The sequence below is a fragment of the Macrosteles quadrilineatus genome, unplaced genomic scaffold, assembly GCF_028750875.1.
Source record: "Macrosteles quadrilineatus isolate MER2022 unplaced genomic scaffold, UCM_ALF_1.0 Scaffold_8__2_contigs__length_117827958, whole genome shotgun sequence".
In the NCBI taxonomy this organism is placed as follows: Eukaryota; Metazoa; Arthropoda; class Insecta; order Hemiptera; family Cicadellidae; genus Macrosteles; species Macrosteles quadrilineatus.
Genome location: NW_026542601.1, coordinates 57,066,378 through 57,088,928, shown reverse-complemented (window position 1 = coordinate 57,088,928; position 22,551 = coordinate 57,066,378). Strand labels below are relative to the sequence as shown.

General features: G+C 32.0%; 1 protein-coding gene across 1 annotated transcript in view; it reads left to right on the top strand.

Annotated features, from left to right (window-relative positions):
• Nucleotides 1-647: 647 nt before the first annotated feature.
• The window catches only part of LOC129000403 (adenylate cyclase type 3-like), a 69,821-nt gene continuing 47,917 nt past the window's right edge, over nt 648-22,551 (top strand). Inside the window, exon 1 of the mRNA XM_054427367.1 lies at nt 648-1,337. Within this exon, the coding sequence (XP_054283342.1) occupies nt 843-1,337 (495 nt within the window). The 5' untranslated portion in view covers nt 648-842. The remainder of the gene's footprint in view (nt 1,338-22,551) is intronic.

Here is a 22,551-nt window from a genome sequence, read left to right as displayed (position 1 = left end):
AAAGTGTGTAAAAGGTAAGTCAGTCAGTAGTGAGTGACGTGAATGTGGTGGGCTTGGGTAGGACGCTCACTACAGCGTGTAGAGAGTACGTCAGACAGTAGTGAGTGACGTGAGTGTGGTGGGCTTGGGTAGGACGCTCACTACAGCGTGTAGATAGTACGTCAGTCGGTAGTGAGTGATGTGAGTTTGGTGGGTGCGGTAGGGACGCCCACTACAGTGTGTAGAGAGTAAGTCAGTGAGGGATGTCAGTGTAGGGGGCGTGGGTGGGACCTTCACTACAGTGCGTATAGAGTAAGTCAGTCAGTAGTGAGTGACATGATTGTGACGGGCGCGGTAGGGACGCTCTCTACAGTGTGTAAAAAGTAAGTCAGTCAGTAGTGAGTGTTGTGCGTTTAGAAGGCGTGGTAGGGACCCTCACAACAGTGTGTAGAGAGTAAGTAAGTCAGTCAGTAGTGAGCGATGTGAGTGTGGCGGGTGCGGTAGGGACGCTCTCTACAGTGTGTAAAAAGTAAGTCAGTCAGTAGTGAGTGTTGTGCGTGTAGAAGGCGTGGTAGGGACCCTCACTACAGTGTGTAGAGAGTATGTCAGTCAGTAGTGAGTGATGTGAGTGTGGCGGGTGCGGTAGGGACACTCGCACTACAGTGTTTCAAGAATAAGTCAGTCAGTAGTGAGTGATGTGAGTGTGGAGGGCGCGGGTGGGATCCTCACTACAGTGTGTACTGTAGAGAGTAAGTCAGTCAGTAGTGAGTGATGTGAGTGTAGCGGGCGCGGGTGGGACGCTCAGTTCCCTGTGCGCTGGCGCTACGCTATCGACCAGTCGCCAGGTCTGTCTCAGTAGCGGGATGGAGCGGGCCGACGTCTCCGGCTCCGGCTTCGCGGACCCCTCGCTCGAGCACCTGTACCAGTCCTATAGCGTGAAGCAGAAACGACCCGCGCTCCAGTGCTTCCTGTTGGCCGCGATCCTCTACGACGCCTACTGGCTGGTCGTGCCGCAGAGTCAGGACCTCGCCTCGCGAGGTGTCACTCTCGTCTTCCTGCTGCTCAACGTCGGACTCCTCGCGTGGTGTCGCTGGTCGTTGTCCCGGCTGTGGTCGGCTCTCCCCCACCTAGCCTGGCACCTCGCCAATCTCCAGATCCTTGTGCATCTGTTCCTGCAGAAGAACGAGGTTACCGGACGCACCAGTCTAGGATGGGTGCTCTTGTTGGATTACCTCCTGTTCGTCTCGTTGCCCCTGAGGCTTCGCTATTGTGTGATGCTGTCTCTTGGCACTTGCTCTTCATACCTGGTGGCAGTGGAGGGATTGGCATTACGGTCGGACATCCACCTGATACATCAGGTATGCCCATTTATACTTGGTCTACTATGAACTAGAATGCTGCTTGCTTGAATATCAATACGTATTTTCTCAAATTAAGACTTAATACAACTCGTGATTGACTTTAAGTTTCTATAACTCTATTAACTTAAAAATAACAAATAACTAAAAGTGAAACTCCAAACAGAATTATTCCAAAGTTGAGTGGAGTACCAGAAGATAAGTCTATAAAGGACCACATGATACCGTATGATGAGATCTTGCTCTTATCAAAAACAGGGGGCATGCATTTAGTGTGTTCACTGTTCAATAATTTAAATGGAATAAACTGAAGGCATAGTAAACCTTTCACCTATAGCTTAGCTTCTTTAAATATCTTGACGAAAGTTAAGAATTGCAAAATACGAGTTAAAATATTGGACTACCAAACTCACTAAAAGAGAAGAAATGGCAATTTTTTCACTCAATTAAAATTGAAAACCTCAATTACCTTTTAAGGTAGACGCCATTTAAGGGTTGCATTACAACTCCATCCATCTTGGTTTGCTGAAACATTCAATTAGAATGACAAAGATGTCAATGCTTATTCCCGCGATTTTTGCCTTCGACCAACAGTGAACTAATTGGCTTAACAGAATCTAATGACTTTCCCGCCGACGAGGTACAGGACTCGTAAATAAACCAGGTGATCGATGTGTTCCACTTCCGATCAGCTGTTTCGGTGGTTCTAGCTGGGTCTTGGTGGTCTGGTCCAAAGTTCAACAGTCAGCAATTAAAGTTTGGAAAATATATATTACTGTAATAAATTTAACTACGTAGAGTTGATTATTAGGGTTTTAGATTCCTTGAGAACGAAAATAATCCAAGAACAGTTATTACATCCTAAACTCACCTAAAAACCGCTATCAAGTTGCAATATTGCTTGCCTTAAAATCTTAAGTTTACTGCTCCGATCCAAAGAGGTGTCAATTTTGGATCCAAGTCCATTATTGGCACTGAATTATCAATCAGTGAAGCTATCTAACAAAATTCTGACGTAAGGTAGTGATAAGAACAGAGTTTGTTTCGTCCCTTTAAAATAAAATAAATATAGTCAATGTCGTTTAACATATAAATATAACATAATTCAATTAAAACCACAAAAAGCAGGAGAACTTGTGTATTTCGTCAATACAAAGTGATGAAATTTTCACTCTTTAGTTAATTAGTTAATGAAATAAACATATCTAATACATTTAATCGATTTACAATCCACTCCATTAAGAACAGACAAACGGGGACCACATAAATACTGAACCTAATTAATTGGTCAGCCACATAAACTGGGGATCCAATTAGAAAAGCCTCGTAACGATGTGAACATACGATGTCTCTTGTGTTCGTAGAATTAACCTTGCAGCATCAGTTTATGGATTGATTGTTACCATAAATCATATTCATGGATCATATTGGTAGCATTGACATAAATGGATTGTATGTAATACAGAATAATAAATAAACCAGCAACTTTCGAAATTAAGAAAATATTATGACAAACAAGGATTTCATGAAGATAACCTAAAATATAGGTAATGTTCGAATTAGGAAATGAAAATATGCCTTTAATAAACCCGTTCTTGATAGAAATGTATTGTTACCTATCTGAATTATTATAGTATTCATCATATTTTGTATTAGTTTAAGTCCTTTGTCTACGATTTACTTATGTTGACAATTTCTATATAAATAGTAAGAAGTTGTCTATTAACAAATTGAATTTACACATTTTTCATTTCTGTTCACTTTCAATATTCACTTTTGTAAATATTGAGTTTATTCCATTATAAAACCTTAAATTTTTGTTAGGTAATTATTATAACTAATTCACTTAAAAATATCTCTTGGAACAAAAGTGGCCAAGCAGACAGTGGGAATTATATTTGTGTGTAAAGTGCTTTTTAAGTAAAAAAGAGAGCAATTCAAATTCTGCACAATAATAGCAAGCTTAAGCACAAATTTGTGATTCTCTGTGTCCTTAACCCTAAATTATGAAGTAGGACTACATCAGTATGTAAACAAACAATTTCTCTAAACTATTAAGCAGAGCTGATTTGGCTAGGCTATTTAACTAGCTAAACAAACAATGATACTTTAGTTCAATACTAAATTTTAGAACTTTCAGCATACTTTTAGAATTTAATTTACTCATTACAAAGAAAAAAACAAACAAATCATATTTAGCTTTCATCAAAGTTCAATTAAACTCCGATGTGTCTGCTCTGGGAGTGTATGGCAGATTAAAACAAACGCACACAAAGCATCTTTTCTAATTTTCTTAATTCACTACCAAAATCAATCATAGATATAAAATGACTTCATCTATAAATGTCAAACGAATTAGTTTTAAATGAATTCCGAATCAACATATATTAGTATGTAAATATAATGTTGTTTATTCACTAATGTGCTGGTTAGGAAACATTGAAAAAAGTGTTTACTTTTTCCGAATGACCTTATTTAAATTATTACGTATTTCTAGAATATCAAGGAATTGGAGAAGAATCATATTACAAATCAAACTTTGTACATTACAACCAAGTCGTAGGAATCTACTTTATTTTGAAATAAATTTAAATTTTGATTGGAAAAATTTTAATGATATAAAAGGATGATCCATATCTTGTAAAGTTTTTAAAATTGTTTAGTTCCACTGAACCAACTTGAACTAAAAATAAAAAAATTATCTTTTTAAAGATTATTGATTTTAATGCTCTTCCGAACATCCCGAATAGAGGAAACTAGTATCCACCGTAGAAAGAGATAGCCATTTTTTTTTTAATTTTCAGAGCATTATTGAGGAATGCCAAATTAACAGCTTTCACGATACATTTTTAGCTTCCACAGTTTTCAATCGTCAAAGGTTATTTTATAACTTAAACACCTCGACTTCTCACATCCAAATGCCCATGAAGGTTGACAAATTGGCGTAGAACCTCTTAATTATGCTGTTTACAGCTTTTCAACAAACTGAAGATAAACAGAACTAACGAAGTAGAGTAATTGTCGCCAACGTTGACAATGACTTCTCATATGTCTAAGTCAACCTGCAGGTTATCAGTTGAGGTGCGCGTTATCAGAAGGTCATGACCTTGACTTGTCTGCGGTGATAAGCGTTACGCAAGAATGTTGCGTTCTCCTTGCAGCAGGTGAGGCAAGTGATATGAAGGTCTTCCATCTTCAGCTGTCGGCATTTGCTAGTTTACGCGCCAACAAGCCAAATGCCCCATTTCAACACCCCGCTCCAAATTCTTCTTCACCTAATTGCATTTTCTCATGACTGTCAAAATAATGGATTTTATTAAAATGATAGATTAATTTTGAACCTAATGTTTGTTATGGATTATTTTGAGTGTCTGTATTATTTTGGTGAAGGTGTTTAGGTAACAGTTTACTAAATTATTCTGAGGAATGATACATGTTTTTATTATTTTATTACAGGCTTGCTACATTTTAGTTATGTCGCTATTAAAATTTTGTCCTCGCATTAAAATATGAATTTATCTGGTTTGATTACAAGAGGAGTCAATTCCAAATCCAGATGCCACTTGTTACAGGGTTATAAATTAATAGGTACTGCAGTACTGCTATCTAACAAATGGTTGATAGTAGCATAGATAAAACTTACTATGTTAGATAGTAAAAAGTCCAGGGTTTCGACTAGGCTCTTATGAAAACATAGATAAATTTGTATACAATTACAATATAAAAAATCCTTCAAAACCCTTTTTTCGTGATTGCTACTCAAAAACATCACATTTTATTGGGTTTATTTGCAACCACAAGGTACTAACTTTAAAAGTTTTATAACGCAACAGGTAATTTTTTTCAGCTATTCGGGGTTCATAAAATAAACAAACAGAAACTAAATGTGTTTTTTAACTTTTTCGATTTTGAAAAATTAATTATATTTTACTCATTTTCTGAATGGTTTCTCATATTTCATTCAAATCAAAAATCAAATCAAAATATACTTTATTTCCAAAAATATTGCAGAATACAAATTATAACATAACTTCCAGTGAAACAGATTGCTATTGCATAGATAAAAATAATTAAATATAAAAATACATGTAAACTTAATAATAACAACAAAGGATGTAAGGTCTCAGAGAAGCTATGTTGACATATACATTAAGGAAATAAGCCTACATGGGCTGGAAGCCTGTGCGTAGGCTCAGTCGCTATCAGTGACTTACGTATTTGTTGGAAAACAAAAATATTCATAAATATTAAGAAAATCTTAAAAAACAAATAATTTAATATAATCGTAAAACTATTCTGAGTCTAAATTAGTGAATGAGCAATTTGAGGAATTGCATTACATTGTTTGGTAAGTGTCTCATCTATGTTGTTACAGGCAAGCATTTGTTTAATTTTGCAGGGTATTGTAAAACATAGTTCACGTTTTTCAAGTTAATCTTTTCCTAATCTTTTGACAGTTTACTGACTACAAGTCATTCATGTACATAATAATTAATTGTACATTAACATTTATGATATAAACCTGAAAAGTGATTAAACCTCATCAACCCCCCAATAATATGTTCCATAGACACACTACACTCACTAACAAAACCAATATCAACCAGTAAAATCTACTATAGCCCCTGAACTGTACAATATGACTAATATGCATCGTCTCAAATTTCCTTTACGTAATCAATCACGATACTGGATGCACTATTGTAGCATCATCAGATGACTAAGTGCAAAAATTCATCGTGTGTGGTAGGCCTACACGGTGTTAAAGGTGTTGAATGTTTGTAGCTGAATTGTGTTCTTTCAATATAACTGCCGGACTCAAATTGGGCGAGTAAATGTTTACCAACAGTCTATGATACTAAAATAATGCAACAAACATGTCACAAACGATCACACAATGAAAATACGAGACAAGGTTAACAAGCCTATATTAATCTACCAAATACTTTTTGCTTCAGTATTCCACCGTGCATTTCTAATAAATCATAAATATTCTTAGGCAACCTTAACTCTTCAGAATGGTTCTCCAAAGCATATATTGCTGTTTGTAGACATTATGAAAGTGTTTTGCCGTTTCAGTTCAAGTTTCTTCGTTCCTTATGACCAACGCGGTGGAAGGTGACCGGTTTTGGTCAAATACGGAAAGTTCATTAAGCCGTAAGAAATACGACTGGCCTACTTCTGCTGTTGTAATTGTTACACTGCTGCTTTGATATCAAAACCGGACTGGGAATCTAATTGTTTTGGAATATACTGTTGACGCGTTTGAAAAAACTAAATTAGTTTTTAGCTTCATCTTTTAAACATCGCAAGGATTGGTAAGTTCGGTAATTATTTTACCTTGTATTGGTCTTTATCTTTTGGAACTACCGATGTAATATTACGTTTTATCTTGAAACAAAAGTATCTTCTGCTAAAAAGAGAAGTACTACGTTGCTGCATAATCCCAAGTGTTTCGGTAAAAAAGTTGACCGTACGAACCGAAAATCAAGGACCAAAATTGGACATAAACGGTTTGTTGTAAGTCATTGAAATAAGCGCATGTAAAAATTCTACAAACACTCTCTGTGTCTTAAAAAGCTCAAAAACATGATGTGAAAAAGTTCAGTCGACCACCAAAAAATAAGCACAAAAAATCCCTTGGCTAATTAGGCTACATAAAAATAGTTTTGTACGGAAAAGCTCACTCGCACCGTCTGCATATTAGTTTGATGTATTCCATGCGTAATATCTATACCTACTAAAAATATTTATTGTCAGCTTAATAGCTCTGGTTGAAGTGTTAAGTAAATAGTTGAGTTACATTAATTGTCAAAGGACGTATGAATGAAAATTATTTTAATTGCAATGTATTTTTAAGTTTTATGATTTAAAAAGCATTAAAGAAAAGTAGAAAAGTGAGCTTGTTTTGTGCGTAATACAATAGTATTATTCTGATTGGAACGATGAAAGTAGTTTACGTAATACGAGAGTTTTCTGTGACGTCAATACCAGAGTTGTCCTACATTGTTGGCGTTGCTGAGGTATCAGGACGTTTTATAACAGAAATTCTTAGGTCAAAATAAAAGAAGTGCAATAACATAGGAAAATTGAAATACCGTATCTCATACGAAAATTGTTTCTATATCCATTTGCATGAGACAAAAATCTACTTACGTAGTTGCCAGGAGTCAAATACTGTATAGTTATTTCATGCTGTATATTTTTCAAGCTTATGACAGCTCATGTTCTGTAAAATTCGCATATTTAAAATAAACTAGTGGTCGTCCTGTGGTCGAAACTCGACCAAAAATAATTAATGTACAGACTTCTCTATTTTCTCCCCACACTGTAAATTAAGCATGTGATTGGAATTTCTTCAATTTGTTTTGATTTTCTGTTTACATTTTGTTGTTATTTCGTCACCATCACGGCAACCCATATGGTCCATGTTAATTTTTTGAAGTTTTTAAATTAATTTTTTGTGCTTATTTGTTAGCCTATTTTAATTTTTAAATGCATTCTGCACATCTACAGGAAAATATCTTTCCAACAGTATGCGTAGATTTTCCCTGCGATGCACGCGAGCTGAGAAAAAAGGTTTTAAAGAAACATGCTTGCCTATTAATAAATAGATAGATAACATGCTGCTAAAAAAAGCTGTCTTAAGCTTGAAACATGTACAACATGGAATGACTACATTTGACACATTCTAGCAACTACGATAGTAAAGTTTCATCTTCTAATTGTAAATTACAAGTGTAAATGCTGTTCAATTTTAAGTACCTAATTTATTCATGTTACCAGCACCATTTAGATGTCATGCTTTGATTTTGCTTTGTAGTTAACTATTTATAAGTACCATGTTTCTGTTTTATAACAAAATAGTGCTACATGATTTAATTAGACACATTTTGTTATAAATACTTAAATTGTAAACAATAAATATCCATTTTAGCGAATTTCCCATAGGGAATAAGCTATTACTGTAGTACTCATGGTAAGACCTGGACGCGGGACCGATTTTTTTTTCGTTTTGAGGTCCCTAGAGGCCAAAAACACCATCCGTTCAAATTCATATATATATATATATATATATATATATATATATATATGTGTGTGTGTCCGTCAGCACGATAACTCGAGCAAAAATGATCCGATTTTGATGAAATTTGGTAAAATATTTGGCTAAACCATTTTGTAGAGCTTCAAAAAACAAATAATTTAGTATATTGAAGCGTTATTATGCGCCTAATGGTTACGGAGAAAATTCAAAAAAATTGTAAATTTAAAATTCCCATGTTATTCTTATGGAGAATGAGTAAACTGTTGTAGTTTGCTTGTTTATGAACATATTTTGATCAAATTTGGAAAATGTTTTTATTTCTTACTAACTATTAACATTTTACAAAAAAAAAAAAAAAAAAAACAGTTTTACCCTCCCTGATGCAGCAAACCTAAGTACTTGTTAAACTAATTCTATTTAAATCGGGAATAAATGTTATATTTTTAAGTAGACATTTCAGTGTAAATCCAATCAGTCAAATGGAAATTCGCTTAGTCAGCAGGTTTGCTGCGGCGGGGGTATTCATTTTTGGTTTGCCATGTGCAGGTATCGATTGTGTTTATATATCTATGTGTGCAGTAGGCATGGTTTGATAAAAAATGGTAGAATGGCTAAGATTAGAAAAGGAAACATAAACTGATAATATTTCTGTATCTAAAAATGTAAGAGATACAGATGGAGATATCAAAAACGCATTTCGTATAACTTTTTTTAGGTAATTTTATTACAAATCGATTGACACCTTAAGTTTTACAATTGAACGTATATTAACAGAGATATTGCAGTTTTAGTGATACGTGACCACTGGAGGTGAGTTGTAGAGCATGCGGAGCCATGCATTGTTGTGGCAGACTTTAGCCGCATGGCATGCTCTACAACTAACCTCCAGTGGTCACGTATCACTAAAACTGCAATATCTCAGTTAATATACGTTCAATTGTAAAACTTAAGGTGTCAATCGATTTTTAATAAAATTACCTAAAAAAAGTTATTCTTGTAAAATTTTCGTAAAATCAACGGTTTTCGAGTTCATTAAGAAACAAAACTTTAAATGGTCGCCATTTTGTTTTATAGTTTTGGAAAATGTTCATAATTTTTTTGTAGCTTTGCCTAGTAGTCAGAAATGTTTGTGCAAAGTTTCAAGTCCGTATGTTTTACCATTCTCTTTAAAAAAATATTAAAGGAAAAAAACAAAATGGCGGCTGTTTGAGTAAATAAAGACTTCCGGACTGTTTAAATATGATATTTGGATATGTTTCTTACCCAGGAATAATACCCTAAAATATCCGACATTAATTCTGAAACACCCTGTATACTTAACAATAAATACATTATACGATTCCATGGAGTATAATACATTATACTCTAGTTTTTATGGAGTGTCAAAAACAATAAGTTTAATTACCAAAGACGGTGGAAATACATTCCAACCGTGTTTAACTTCGCCAATAACGATAGTTAATCACCTTTTAATGAACGGGAGCTTTGCATAATCAGTTCATCATCAGGCTGAATTGTTGATTCAAGTTTAAATACATAATTTTCAACAGTAGTTTAACTTAAGTTAACAACAGTTTAAAACCATTTTTGACAATTCGCGTTAAGAGGACATTGCCATTCTAATTGTAATTTATGGCATGTGCTGGTTTTTGTAATTAACATCATACCAAATAAACTTAATGTTTTTGTATTTCATCTCAATATAATTTGTTTTCGATGTACTGTATTTGATTAATATTTACATGAATTCGTTTTACTTTGGTATTTTTATTGAGAGTAATGTTATACAGGGGTAAGAAAAATAGTATCAAAAGAACATATTTGTATTGTAGCTGTGAAAATGTTGTTGAAGAAAAATGAAGTGTAAAGGTTGAGTCGATCAAATGTTGGGATTTCTGCCGATCAGATTTCTGATTGGATGCCATTTCAGATGAAATGGCTTTGAAGTTACCCAAACTTAAAAATGCTCATGTACATTATCCATGAAGTATGATAGCATAAGATCTAAACAATATGAACATCATACACATTTATTTGCTATAGTGTGTCGAATTGACGTAGAAATCATTGCTAAATCAAATAGGGTGTATTTTCACAAATAGAATATTTAATATGTTTTAATATATTATAAGCTTAGTTCCAAAAAGATTTGTATGTTGATGAACCACTTAACATGACAGTGGGCTTTGTTAAGAGGGACTGAAAAGCTAAGATATTCCTCCATGTTTTAAAGAACCAACGATTCCAAATATTTATACTCTTTTTCACGCAAATAGTTTCTTCACTTCTGAGTAGGCGGCTTATACACGCGTTTTGATCACTATCTTCTTGTATCATTGCCAACATAACGCGACTAATGAGAGATATAAACAGATTTGGCGGGTGACGGCGCGCGCTTTCGGACAGCTGGTGTACAGGTGCAGTCATATCAGATTGTGCTGGAGACAGGAAAATATTCTACAAAGTTATATGTTTGCTAGGATAAACTGAAGCCTTACCTTAGTGATTCGTTAGTGCTTATTTGGTTTACAATTAATTCTTTTAATTATTCTATTTATCCTCTTCTCACCCTTTTTCATGTTACTATTGAAATCTGTTTATCTTTTGTAAACTCACAGAGCAATTATGTTTTACTAGTCTACTGTATGGATATAATAATGCTTTTTATCTAATTTTAGGGGTCACCCTGTGGTTGAAAACTTGACCAAAAATATGTATTGTGCATACTTATCTATATTCATCCTACGCTGTAAATAAAACATGTGATTGGGATTCCTTCAATTTGTTTTCATTTTTTGTTTATATTTCGTTGTTATTTCGTCACCCCAAAGAAGCAACCCATAATGCCAATGTAATTTTTTTTCCAATTTAAACAGATTTTTTGTGCTTTTTTTATATTCAAACTTATAAAGGGATTCTGCACATCTACAGGCAAATATATTTCTATCGGTATGCGTAGATTTTCCCTGTAATGCACACGAGATGAGAAAAATAGCTTATTCCCTATAGGGGAAATTCACTAAAAGCGTTTCAAGAAACATGCTTATCTATTGATATATAGGACAAGTCTCTATGTAAATATTGTTTTCATTTTTGTTAACAGCCAAACAAGTTTCTGTAGCGTCCATTACAATTGACGTAGTTTTGAGGTAGTAGTAGTAGTTTTGTCATGCCAAAGTCGGAGATATTTTATTTTACTAAAGATGATTTCTGTAAAAGCAGTACGATAGATTATTTTTTTATATTATTTAAAAATATATTCAATCCTATTCTATTTGATTAAATCAAGTCAGTCATGGGGTAAGCTCCACCGAGGCAGTTTTTATTGATTTATTTGCAAACAAACATTGAATGATCGTCCGCCAATGTGTTGACTCGTGATCAAAACAAACCCATCACGTTTATGTCTTCATTTAAACACGAACGAATTTAGATCAATGGAATGTTCGGAAATGAAAACCATTACGTTTGGATCATTGGTTAAATTGTTAGCATTCTGGAATCATGAGGTAAAGCTATATAAAAAACGTTTACAACGAAACAAGCTTAAAATTGATTTTGAACCGTTGATAAGGAATCTATCCTCATTGTTTTTATTACTATCTAATCCTAATTTAGAATTGGTTGAAAGGTAAATACCGCTAAAAGATAGTTTTTGCCAAGCTTTCATTTCTATAAAAAACCTTTTATAGCAAACAATATATTAGTTAACTTTAAATTGTTTTTATTCTTTGATTTGAAAGACATACATTGCAATGTAGCTAAAATGTATATGAAATATCTGGAAAGAAGGATTAACAATTAAAAAAAGGTTGTTGTTACATGTAGTTCTGCGATGCAATGAAGGCTTTCATATAGTCAGAGACCCATCCTTTGTTGTTTCACAAATATGTGGGCCTATAGCATTAGATAGGTCCTAAACCACCGAATTGAGGCAACATTACACAACTGAATGGCAATGGTGATCAACGGCATTTGAATGCAGACTTGCAAGGCAGAATTTTTGAATCAATGAGTCTAGATAATAGGCTTGACAAACAACTATGTAAATTTTAAATGTATTTACAATTCCACAAAATTTGTTTAACATTAAAAGGTGATATTTGAGTGTTTTCCAAATCACCTTGGCACCAGACTTGACTATTGCAAACATTTTCACCACCCGGTGGCACAAACCCTACCTAGTTTATGAACAAATGTTGTTTGCATATCTGTAAAAAACAAACTGTTTTGGCTGAAAACATTTACAACATTATATGGCTATTTACACACAGGAATACAAGAAATTCTGTTTCACCTGAAACGGTATATCTAAGGATTAATATATTGGAATCATCCAAAGATTATCCAAAATCATATGTACAGAGTGACGTCAACAAATGCCAATATTATACACAGTAACGGTCCCTATAACACAATGGCGGGTGGGCGACTGTTAATGGCCCATTCACACCTGACCAGCTGGATGCAGTTAAAGTTGTATGTTAATTTCGCTGTAAATTTATGTGAGAATCATACGTAACTTGGAGGTGGTTCTCAGAAGATGAATGGACGACCTTCAAAACTGGTAGAAGTTTTAAATACCATTTACACTGATAAAGGAGAATAATTTGGTTTGTTTGATGAGTTTTAGACGCTATTTTGAACACTTTGGAGAATTAAGTATGTTTAAAAATCAAGTGTGTAGTGTTGATTCGCTTCAAGTTCCTTATAATTAAGTTGACTACGTAGTTTTAAATAGTAGTTGAGTATTGGTCACTACCCAAAGTAAATATTTTAACTACCAATTGAATTTGATTTTCAATATACGAATCATCTTAAAGATTTGTTGTATTAGCAGGAAAACATCCCGTGCTTGCAAAACCTACAATGGGAATTAATCAAATTAATAAAGAACACAGTTTTGACCAGAACTAGATATTTTCACACATTTCGAAATTAGATGAGTTATTTGTTATAGTTTCCTTCCTGCAACAATTGTTTGTTCTCATAATCATATGCTAACTACCTATAAACTACTATTAAGTACAAATATATATTTTAACATATGATTATGAGAAGAAAGAATTGTTGCAGGAGGTTACAAGAGGTTAGTTAGTAGGTACGAGCCTTGGCGAGTCCTTTATAACTGCTACGAGTGTTGTTAGGACTATTTACGCGGGTTCCGTACATAACTTTACCTATGACAGCCTTTTAGTTACTAACAATCACTATACTCATAACTTCTAAGAGAGGTTATGTTTTCGTTTATAACTTCTCAGTGCCACTGACAGTGATGCAACGAACCGTTACACCAAACACTAATTGCACCACTCAACAATTAAATAGGTGTAAACAGCTGATTAGTTGACGTTCGAAGCTTTACAAATTTTCTTTTTTTCCCTCAATCCTTGAACCTCAATTGGCCCGTTATCCGTGTTGTTAAGTAAGACAACAATGTCTTAGAATTGATAATTGAATATTATCAATTCTAAGAACTAAACTGAAACGGCTACTTTTATAAACGATCGTACGTAAACATAATATATTATGTATCGCTCAATATATATAATTATAAATTTTCTAAAGAATTTTTTTTAGTTTCTCTGTTTGCTATGACAATTTTGTATTGCATCAGTATAGTAGATTAAAGCTCGAGCTGGAAATTTATAGCACCATCAGATTATAATGCGATAAAGACTCTTTAGTTTTAAATGGTTACCAACTTTTTTCAAAATTATATAGACCCTAGTCTATATTTCAGTCAAACAAAGTCTACTAGGAATACGATTCTCTAATGTAAAGCTTAACGTTGGGTAATCCCTTCGACATCAAGACAATCAACTCAAGGAAGTCTTGGGTTAACGTTGAGGACAATCACCTCACTATAGTTGAGTTCTTCAAACTTTGTGGCCAGGTTAAACTAAATTACGTATTAAAAGCATTTTTAGTTATATATATATATAACTCTGTTAAATATTTTAAGGATTGTCTAGGTTATTTTTATTTGTAAAACAATTTTAACTAGGTCTTCCTACTGTTAGCAAGTGTTACATTTATGTACTAAGAGTAGTTATTAATGCATGTTTTAAGTTTATAACGTCTTCCCAATATTTAAATAACTTTAAACAATTTTCATATGTTTAAATATAAAATTCCATGTTGTGGCTTTAACTTTTTATGAGGACGGAATACTTATTTTCACGCAAACACATTTATATACTTAAATATATATATGACATTTGAAATTGTAAATAAACTGCATAGCCTATACAATAAATTTTAAAAATAATATGTTTTCATGAGCTGGATTATCTAAGAATAAATGTAATGAAAAAATATTTAATTTCTGAACTCATTGTAAAGTTTAACAAATTATGAAATCTTTCACGAAAAATCATGAACAATAAAACCTGACGATTCCTATTTACCTAGCCAGTAATACTTACTTTAGATTTAAGTAACATATTTTAATCTCTGTTCAACGATTTAAGGTTGGAATGAAATATTGCGGTATATCTCTAGTGCTATTTATTTTACTTTGATAATCCTACTGTATGAGGACGAAGCGAACACTGAGAGAGAGAGAGGTATTTGGACTAAGTCACCCTCATTCAGTAGATACTTCTCATCCTTTAAACACATGTTTGTAAAAACCATCCTTTTTCAAACATGTTTAAAATAAAAAAAATCAATGGCCATCGTTTTTACGTCTTAACAATACATTGTTTTAAACTGCTGTTTTAATGCCAGCTGAAAGGGTGTTGTGAAATCGACAAATCAATACGACAAACAAAATTAGTAATGCATTATTTGATTGACAACGGACAATGAGTGTGTTCATTGTGTGGCAAGCATAAATAAATCAAAACCATTATCCATCTATGTATTCCCCCCAAAATATATCTTAAACAAGTTCGAACTAGTTTTAATGAAGGGCATTTGTAATAAAACACATGTTGCGTTTAATGAATAATTGAGGAAAATAATTGAAAATGTTAAGCCTTTAGAAATTATTTGGTAGTAAACGAGGTGATGGTATGTTGTCTTCTCAATGTCCAAACTATGTTCATACTACTTTAAATAAAATTGTATACAACCTAATGGCAATTTGTTAACAATGTTCAATGTTCATATCATACAGGAGACAATTACTAAAACATTAATACAAAAGTTACGAGTGTAAAATTCGTAATTACTAAACATAATGATTACAATAATTTAAAAAATAAAGTAAATCACTCTTTAAATTATAAAATAGTTTTAGATTATTTTGCATTTTTCCAGGAGAAACGTTAAGTTCAACACTTTTGAATTTTACCTCTTGATACAAAATGAAGTAATAGTTAGTAATCATACGAGCCGTCTGACCACTCCCTTCATTAATCACATCTGATCGTTCGTCAAATCAGCTGTTGCGTTATTTAACAATCAATTACCTGATTGACCATAAAATCGATGTTTAGCAGCTTTCACCGGCTTTCACCAACTTTATATGCATCTTCATTTGTTAATTACCTTAAGCATAGTTTGTTATAGACGAAAGATATTTACCCTATCGAAAACACATCGTACACAAACAAATAACTAAAAAATCATTGCTCCTTGAATAATAACATGTATGAATTGTAGTTATTATGAAATTAATAATTTTCTAGCCGGATAGGAATCACCAATTTACAAAATCGTTAGATAGCCGAAGATTATTAGTGATTTGTCAGATCTGATCCCGAGCATCTAGAAGATAAGTCTTGTACACTGGACTAGCCAAGTACCAATTAATTCATGAACGATTGAAGATAACGCTTATGTCAATCACGTAATGAATAATCAACTTGCATTAAACGGTTGGTACAAGATTATAACTTTAAAATAAAACTTAGGCGAATTTAATCCTTAGATTAAAACAAAAAAAGTTCGAGGATCCTGTAACTTGTAAACCTACTGACCTGATATGCTATTAAATCAACGTTTGAACGAAGACAGCAACAGAATCCCGCTTGGACCTGTTCCAACAGCGGCCTTGTATTTAAATAAAACCCTATTATTTATGTCCGTTTGTCCACCTCATTGTGTGCCACGTTGAAAGATCAGACAAAACATTGACTCATTTATAGCCACCTACGCTTTCACGCCGACATTCGTTATACAAAGTATTTTTAGAAAAGTAAACGTAGAAGTATGTCCTAACCGGGTTTATGATAATATCTTGGAAATTAATAAGACATACCCTAATACAATCCGTGGTGTGTCATAGTACTGCAATATACTGACTTTTCGTTGTAGTGACGATGATGTAATACCATAGATTAGAGACCATCTCTTACGACTCAAAAGAACATACGAGTATAAATTCAATATTCTGAAAAACAAAGAATAATTAATTTACGAATAATTAACAGATAACTAATAGCTATGTACCTTTAGATTACTTAATAAAGAACGGAAATATTCAAATAAAGTTTTCTTCATACCTAATAATAAATCAAATTAGCAAAGAATTAATGTTTGGTGAAAAAGTTTATTTTAAGGTTGTATAAAATCTTTAAAATTGTACATGAAAATTTAACATGCAAACTGTCAAAAACCAATTGGAACATCATATATTTATATCATGTTACTACACCCCACATAACTTGATTTACCATTTAACCAAAAATCCCTCAAAACAAACAGATAATATTTTGTTACAAAAATATGTACATACATATATAAAAATTAGAAAGAATAGAGTTTTTGATCTCTGAGGACGTCAAAACGAAAAGGTGAACCGGCCCCGGGTCTGTGTATTTCCGTGCCGCCTACGGTATACCTTGTAGAAAGATCTGATAATAAAACAATACAATGGATAAGATTAGAAAATCAATGCATTTTGAAAATTGAATTTTACACTGCATAGAAATAATTTGAGAAAAAAGTAGTAATATACATATATTGATATAGTTATCGAATAGGTATTGTAAAAAAGGAACGTAACATTCACAGGATCATTATATAAGTGTAATAATTACAATGGTATAAATATAATATTACTATTATAATATATATTATATTATACATAATATATTATATAATATAATATATTATAATATTAATGGTATAATATAATATTAATATAATATTAATGGTATAATATAATATTAATATAATATTACTAGTGCATCTGTATAATGATCCATCATGAACAAAAATAAAATGTTACTTCAAAAATAGCTCGTTCCGAGTAAAATATTTACAACACTTGAAGAAATAAATCGAAATCCAATCATATCAAACAATGTTCTTATTTGCAAACAAATTAGACAGAGAACTTTAAGTATGCCTTTATTGAGAATAAAAGAGCATTTTCATTAACATAATCCTATTACAAAGAAGAGAATGCTTCTGTTATGGTGAAATTACCATCTCATTTCCTAAAGATTCTCTTAGTCCCCTTCCTTCTTGCATGCTGGAAGTTTTCATTGATATATGAAATGTAATACTGCTTCAAGGAATATTTTTTTAGATAGCATTTTAATTCTTGTGGTTCACTTACTTAGTATATTATACAACAGGTTTCGATGATACATGTCCAATAGAAAAGTTTTAACATACAATATATCTAAAAAAGTATATAAAAACAGGTTACTTTAGTTTGTTATAAGGGCAAAACTCTGTTTAAACAAACCAGCATTGAGATTTATTTGATTTAATTTGCATTAAGGTAAAATTCAAACCGAGATAGAAATAGATCAAGCTCTTTGTTCAGGATTTTAGAGAGATTATATTGGTTCTGGTTGCACTCTAGTATTTAATCTCGGTTATGAATAAGTGTTATATAAATGGTTCGTCATTTGATAATAGGTTTTATTTCTTGTACTTTTAGAGTTATGCCTTTGTTAGAATATAAGTTGAAACAGCAGGGTTTACAGTATGTTAGATATGAGATAACTTAACCATATTTCACTAAAAGTCATGCGTACGATATAAGATGAGAGACTATAATTGTTTTGAGTTTCGGTACCTTTGGTATAATTACCGTACTCTACCTATTGTGATGATTTAATGTAATTAATTGTTGTCTAAAATGGGGATTTGCTTGGTATAAAATACATCACATAAACCAAATTAAATTTGATAACACCATTTTTTGTTGTTTTGAAACATATGGAAATGCCAGTTTTTTTTTACAATAATTTGATCAGAGACTTAAATATGTAAGATTGTTATACTGTGTAGGCAGGTAATGCAAAAATATTATGTCCATTACGAAGTAATTAGCAATCGTAATGAAGATTCAAAGAAAAAATATTTTATTTACAATGGCTAATTACAAACATTATAATAAAATATCAGAGCAGCATAGTACTTAATGGTTATAACAAATCGATATGTGGGATGTTAGTGTTATGTGTTATCTGCAATGGTAGCTTATCTTTCAACAGGTTACAGCTGATTTTATAAACTGTAATCAAAGAATTACAGGGAAACACCACGGATGTATTTACGTAGTTTTAAATTACTGAAGGTCAGAACTAGACTATTCAAAGGTGATACGTATGGTTGACCTTATGAAAATATTTATTTACAATCTTGCAGTAAAACGTTACAGTAACGCTTTTGTGTTAGAATATTCATAGGTATACTAAAGGTAGATGTAAATACACTGCTAATGGTTATCATACTAAACTAATTTATTAGATAATAATAGATAAACTATTTTATTAGATGTCAAATATTGGCATATCGTGTGATGGTAGTTTATAAACCGAGGAAGTGAATTAAAATAACTTATCTTTTAAATATATGATTTGTCATTTAGTTGATTTTGATGCATTTTTAAGTTTTACGTGAAAAAATATATTCTTAAATAATTGCTAACATGTTGACAACCAAAAATCACATTTTATTTTATTTTATTTATTTATTTATTTATTTATTTATTATATTTTATTAAGTTATCACATTAATTAATCTCTTCCTAACGAATATTGTCAAAACTCAGTATTGATATTTGCCACTTACATCTTTAATCAACCTTGTTATTTTGTAATAAAAATATTTGCCATATTCTACCTCTATGTAAACTTTATTACTAATTATTAGTCAAATAAAATTTACTCGTATGTTTTGAGCCGATTTTACTAACACTGCTGTTTTAATTATGACTCTTTATTACTACACTTGTTTATTTATTCGATAACAATATTCTGGTGTCTCAATATAACACACGTTTACTTTGAATTACGTAGAAATATTTCAAATGAAATTTGTTTCTAACAATAATATTATTTTAAACCAATAATAATAATAAAAAGATTATCGTAAATGTTAGTGAGAACTTAAATTTTTTATGGATATGAGAATTATTTAGGTTTAATTTGTTTTAGAGATAGACTTCCGAATTATTCTAACAGTCAGGATGTCCATTTTATAATTATAGAGTCAGTAGCTTTTTATGGCCCAAAACTGGAAGTCCTTAATCATTGATGTTCCTGGCTGAAAAAACAGCTGAGACTAGTGAGGATTAAAGCCATACAACTCAATGACAATACACGAAACTACTCTCCTTCTTACCACATGTATCGTATTTGGGTTAGAAAACGGTATGTTTCGTGTGTATAGTCAATGGTGTCGTCCTTATCGTAATTGGCAATTCGGAATATTAGTTGACGCATTTAGAAATAAGTAAGTGTAGGTGTGAAAAACAAGAATAATTATTTCAAAAATTATTAGTACTTTCGAATCTGCATTTTGTGTTATTATTAATATATTTTGGTTGATAATTTGGGAGAACATATCTTAAGTGATAAAATTGGTTGAGAGTAATTCAACAAAATTTCATATAGTAAAACAACGTTGGACCGAGGATAGTAGTGTTGGAGGGGGGGGGGAGGGGGTGTAGTTACAGCCTGATGATTGTTATTCGGGCAGACGATCGTCAGCTGGTTTGGGACTGTCCGCATTATTTTTCCTCTCTCTTGTTTCTTTGACCATTGATCTAAAAGCTTTTTCCCAAATTAAAAGAGCCCATTTTACTAATTTGCTCAGGATTTTTTTCAGTTTGAGAATAACATAACGTAAAATCCTAATGAAAGTTTCATATTTTACACTTCTTTAAATGGTTTAACCTGTCACAATGTATTGAGTTACTAACATATTGTATGAGCAAAATATATATTTTTTTAATGTATTACAGTATTTAAATTTGAAGTTTAACAACTATGTGTGATGCATGTTTTATTAAAGGAAATTAATATAGTACGTCCAGTATAATTTTAATTTTATCCATAGGACTCATAATAAAGTAAGAAAAAATGTTATTCAATTTTAAACATGAACTATAAGTTTAATATCGAATATGAAATTGTTTAACATATTTATAAATATTTGTAGTGTTAACATCTATGCTACTCAACAAAAGGTAACGACGTTAAATACTATCAAGACTAGGATTCGGACCGTCAGCCTTCGAAAAACGTATTTGATGTTAAGGGTGTGAACAAAACAAAATACAAAATCAATAATCGCATCAATGGCAAGCTATTATTGCAGAAAATTAGTGTAGGTAAAGAAAAAAGGCCTATGGATATTAAAATATTTTATAGATCAAAATGGTTGAAATGAAAAACAAAATCCTTTAGGGATTGCGCACAAATCAGTAAAGAGTCTAACACTAGTTGGTTTATGTTTACACTCAACCTTACTAACACTGTACATCGTCCAATAATACAATTTATCATATGCTAAACGTCAAATCATATGTATCAGTTAAGCATTGTTGTATTATACAATATTTATGTACCAAAACGGCTATCAATAAAATCTACTCGTAACAAAGTACGAGACGAGGATAATTCTCATCTTACGACGGATAAGGAAGTGAATTGATGCTTCGGAGTGTTTACAAATGGGACTGCCTTAGTGGTCGATATGCCTTACAGCTGGCCTTGTTTGGTCATCGATGCTAATACAATACCACTTGGCAGAACAGTCTACAGCTGTTCTGTATTGTTGTCGAAAACTTTATGCATTTGAAATGACAAAGAGAAGGCTTACAAAACCTTCCTACAAATCACAAGAGAAAATTAATGTGATTTCCAAAATAATGTTTGTAGGTGTGATTTGGTTTATGGGGTTTAATCAATATAACGTTAACATATAATGATGATAATTTAAAAAATGTTAAGTTACGAAACAACCCTTCATAATTTAATTTCAGTTAAAAGCTAGAATTTACTTTATAAACAGTTCGTATAGAAAGCGCAGTAAACAAGTTTGAAGAAATTTAAACAAAAGTTCCTTTTTTGATAAAGTGTAAAATAATACAAACAATACATTAAACTACGAGTATTTGTAGCTTTATTAGTAAGTAAAGTAGGTCCGTTTTTGTAGTTAATACAATTCTGTTGTCAGAAATATTCAAACTAATTGAAACCTTCGTAAAGCCGTAGCAGCATTAGTTATATTTTACGTAAAAAAGTTATTTTAAATAGTTTTAGACTTTTGAACAAGTTTATGATGCCACTAAGGCTACTTTATAGTTTTATTCCAAACTAAAAAAGAAGTAACTGGAAGAGCTACACTAAAATTAGATCATATAAGAGTTCTCATTTATGTTTTGCAAAGGTATGAATAGTTAGCAAATGTGTGATAAGTTTCCTATTTATATACTATAAAGCTTTAAATTTATATAATAATAAAAGTACGGGTTTTGCATGCTGGAAAAACTCTCACATTATTATTTTATTTTAATAAAATGCTGTTATAATAGTAATGCTGTTTAATCAAACCATAGATAGCTAAGAAAGCTACATTCAATTGAAATATTATTAAACATTGATTAATAAAAACTTCTGCAAACTAAGCATTTCTTCATATACTTTTCAATCCACTTAAATTGCTATTAATGATATTACTAAGCTTATGAATTTGAAGATATTACAATCACGTAATATTGTGATATGAACAGTAAATTATATTTTGGCGTGTGATATGGTTTTCATAATAACTAATACTTTCATTGTACAGTAGCCACACTAAAAATTGTTCCGGAATGAACGGAAAGAGACTCTTACCAATCTTGAGGAGGCAGTACAGGCATATCCTCGTGCTGTGTTGTCATTAAAAGCTCGCTACTAATGGAAAACCTAATGAAAACTCATACCTCTTTCCGCTTAGTATCTTTTGAATGATCTTTTTATTGATCAT